The 4,253-nt window shown below is 37.0% G+C and overlaps 1 protein-coding gene across 1 annotated transcript in view; it reads right to left on the reverse strand.

Moving 5' to 3' along the window:
• LOC107572246 (uncharacterized) overlaps window positions 1–4,253 on the reverse strand; it is a 26,579-nt gene that overhangs the window by 15,566 nt on the left and 6,760 nt on the right. The window contains exons 2-4 of the mRNA XM_016258673.1: window positions 4,074–4,112; window positions 2,821–3,079; window positions 1,201–1,346 (exon numbers count right to left, since the gene is read on the reverse strand). Of these exons, the coding sequence (XP_016114159.1) occupies window positions 1,201–1,346; window positions 2,821–3,079; window positions 4,074–4,112 (444 nt within the window). The remainder of the gene's footprint in view (window positions 1–1,200; window positions 1,347–2,820; window positions 3,080–4,073; window positions 4,113–4,253) is intronic.

Raw genomic sequence — 4,253 nt, forward strand, 5'->3', positions numbered from 1 at the left:
AAGTGAAAGTGAAAGTGACGTGACATGTGGCCAAGTATGGTGACCCATACTCGGAATTAGTGCTCTGCATTTACCCATCCAAAGTGCACACACACACAGCAGTGAACACACACACGAAGCAGTGGGCAGCCATTTATGCTGCGGCGCCCGGGGAGCAGTTGGGGGTTCAGTGCCTTGCTCAAGGGCACCTCAGTCGTGGTATTGAAGGTGGGAGAGTGCGCTGTACCCCCACCTACAATCCCTGCCGGTACGAGACTTGAACCCACAACCTTTGGGTTATGAGTCCGACTCTCTAACCATTAGGCCACGACTTCCCCCTGTCGACTTGCCTGCGCTGTTATCTCAGCCTACTGGAAACTTTTTCAGGCTTCTGATTGGCCAACATGGCTTTACGGTTGAGATTATATCACCACCTGTTGGTTAGGCATGCTCTTGACAGTGCTTCATAGCACGTGTTTGTGTTTTCATGTGGACAGAGATTTTTTTAAAAGCAGAAGAAAAAACTGTTTATAAAAAAGCCTGTGTACGTGTGGACATGGCCTTAGAGATGGTAAACTTTAGCCGCATTCATCATGAAACTTGCTAACTGGCACATTATTAGGAATGGTGATTTGCAAAATTCATAAAAAATAAATTAAAAAAACTTATACTCACTTCTTCTGTTGGTGAGGCTGGATCACAAATGACTATGTGCGAACATAGACGCATTTAGGTAGATCGGGGGCCCTTCAAAAACATGGGATCATAATCCACTGCATCTTCAGCGGCTCAGATGCCGGGAGTAAATGACGACTGTTATTTTCATTACATCCAACAACAGAACACCTCAGTCGCTTAGGAGTCATTCTTGTCTACATCTGCTTCAAACAATGGCGGACTGATGACAGCTCACTCAAGGCGGGTCTAAGGTAAGACACCAGTCCAGTCTGTGCTGAAACGCTACTGTCATTCAAACTATCATGTGAGGGGCCTGTGTGTGTGTCACACAGACAGGCATCTGAGATTGGCTCGATTTGAGAAAGGGGTTTGGATTTATCGAGATTTTAAATAAAAGCATTGGGTGGATTTGTATCATTGTAGGGTGGTTGTGTACACACACTGCCAATACACATTTCAGTTCAAACAACATGTAAAAGTGAATTTTGCATCTGATGACCCCTTTAAAAGTCAAAATCACAAGGTTGTTAAATAGAGAATTACCTGGAAAAATCACATAGACTCCCACTTCACAGAGAGTAAGAATCTTTGAAGTTCCAGGAATATTCACAGTAACGTAACGTCCCTGCATCCCACGACACGAGTAGCTGTAGGTAGCTCCTGCTGGAATAGAAGAAACTACAGCACATCTGGAGAAAGACGAAAGATTGAGTCACTTTGGGGTCCCCTTCATCTCAGTGGAATACAATTTTGTGATTGTTCTACATTTTCTATCTATATTCACATAAAAAAAACTGGGATTGATTCGGTTGTTCTGAAGGTATGAAAACATTGTTTTACTAATCTGGTATTTGGGGTCAATATGACCCCACATTGAAATGAATGGAAAATGTGAAAAAATCGATATATATATTCTTTTTCATTTGTCAAAAGAAAATCAATAAATCTGGCATAAATCTGAAAATTTCCACACAGAAATGAAGGCCTGGTACTAGAGCACAAATGCAATGTAGAAAATACATGCTCACTCACATGCACACGCACGCACACACACACACACACACATGTGTGTAACTGCAAGAGAGAGCATTTTTATAGAAATTGGCAAATACAATCAATAAATCCTGCATAAATCTGAAAACGGCCAAAACGGCTCAAAAACGAAGGCCTGGTACTAGAGCACAAATGCAATGTGGAATGAGCATACTCACTCACGTACGTATGCACACACACACTCTCTCTCACACACACACCCAACATTCATATCTGCTTATTGCAGTTGTTTTTGTTTTGTTTTGTTTTTTATTTACATTTAAGTAAAATAAAATTGTTTTGATTTTACTTTTTAGATTGAAAAAAAAATATGTGCCTGCAATCAAGTTTTAGTGACAACTTGTGTGGCATTTCTCAAAATGTATGTGGCATTATTGCAAAAACCGGCACTTCGAAATACCTCAAACAACAAAAACAAATTCTAACCTTTGAGGCAAATACTGTTTTTGATATATTTTATAATGTTTCAGTATATATTTGCAAAATATACTGTATATCAGAAAATTTGTGAGAGTAGCAGTTAGTCACTTCCAGAAAAATGAATGGATGTCTATGGGCCTCTGCTGGGTATATATGGTCATTACGTTATTACATTATTTTCTTTTTTAAAACTGTCATTTCTACAAGTTTTTCTCTAACCAGCAGATTGCAGAATTCTACACCTAACACCTATATCAATATCCAGAAACAACTTAAATCAAATTTAGATTATCATTTAAGTGATTGTTTCATGAAAATGTAATATTTCACATGCAAGCTAATGGTGTAGTTGAGGATTTTTGTGGTAAATAGGTACAAAAGTACTTCATATCTCCCAAAACACAGTTTAAATGTATAGATGAGAAGTAAACAAAAACAAAAAATGATATATTATTTGTATGATTAAACATGTATATATTTTTTATAATTATAATTTTGGGGTCATATTGACCCCAAATACCATTAGTGTAAACAGAAAATGAGAACCATGTGAGGGTTAACTGCATTGAACCGACATCTGACTCACTTGACATTATTTTGAGTTTACATTATTTTTAGTGACATAGGGTTTTACCACTCAACTGGCCAGAATGTCTGCAGGCTCTGTAAAAATATATTAGAGAGACTCACATTGGATTGCTAAAAACATCTGAAGAATCGTTTCCAACCCGAATCTCTGACCCATTTATCCTGTTGCTACAGCAGTCGCGTCTGTTAGTGATGGTCACTCTGTTCACACTGTACATCTTCAGCAGGTCCAGCTTCCACCACGGGTTGCTCTGTAAGTCTGTATGAGTACAGCTGGAGTTTTTCCCATCCAGAGCATATTGGGCATATAAGTTCTTATATGTTGTCGACTGATTGGCTGTGCCCCATCCTGCTGTGTTCACTGGAATACGTTTAAGAGAAAACCTTATTTATGTTTACAATGACAATTATTTATTTCTATTCTGGCTTTATTTAACATGCAATAATATGGTATCATCATTAATATTATGTGTTTCTGTGAAGCTGCTTTGAAATAATGTGCATTGTAAAAAGCGCTATACAAATCTAATTGGAATGGTTATAGGTGTAGAATGTTTTACATTTATTACAATATGTCATCAAACAAATGGAAAAGAATACAAGAAAAAAAGACCACAAATATACATTGGTATAACACACACATCTGCATATTTCTCTCCCGATTCAGACAAGATGACTTTTTTCCACTGGAACAAGCGTTTTTATGGATCATGGATTCGTATTTTACGTTTTAAATTTAAAACGTCTTAATGATGTATGCGTTTCATCTCATTCCACAAGCCCTTAACTGATGGACTGGAGTGGTGTGGATTACTTATGGATTATTGTGATGTTTTTATCAGCTGTTTGGAGTCTCATTCTGACGGCACCCATTCATTGCAGATGATCCATTGCTGAGCAAGTGAACGTTACGATGTAAAGATGTTTAGACAAGGGTACTTGTTTGATTGACATTTACATCTTGGATGGCCTGAGGGCATCAACTAAATGTTAATGCAAACTGCAACTCCATTATTTGAATTAATTTATTTTAGATAAACCCTAAATGGCACGTAAAACCAAATGAACTTTGGATGTTTTACATAGTCTCATCCCGGCTATCTGTGCACGTAAGTTAAGGCCCAGTCAAATAGTTAGTCAAAGTACAGGTATATTGTTTAAAATACACCTATGACTTTAAACAGGAGTGTGTATGGCTGATATTAAAAATCTAAAGCCCCTTGATAAAGAATATTAAAACACACTAACACTAAATACAATAATCTAAATAAATATCAAGTCTGTTATAAAGTATACAGTTTGAATGAAGAAAAGTAATATTGACATATAATAGTTTTTAACCAATGTAATCTAACCTTCTGTTCCATTTGCCTTCATTTGAACTGAAAAAAACCCTAAAAGAAATGAGAAACACAAAATGATGCTTAGTTTTAAATTGAACCATAAACCTCATGACATTTTGTTAATTAAGTTTTAGGCTTAAAACTGAGGAAACAGGTACGAAGGTACAAAAGCAGTCACTGGAGTGTTTTTTT

Source organism: Sinocyclocheilus grahami, unplaced genomic scaffold, assembly GCF_001515645.1.
Source record: "Sinocyclocheilus grahami isolate Dianchi unplaced genomic scaffold, SAMN03320097.WGS_v1.1 scaffold1723.1, whole genome shotgun sequence".
Classification (NCBI taxonomy): domain Eukaryota; kingdom Metazoa; phylum Chordata; class Actinopteri; order Cypriniformes; family Cyprinidae; genus Sinocyclocheilus; species Sinocyclocheilus grahami.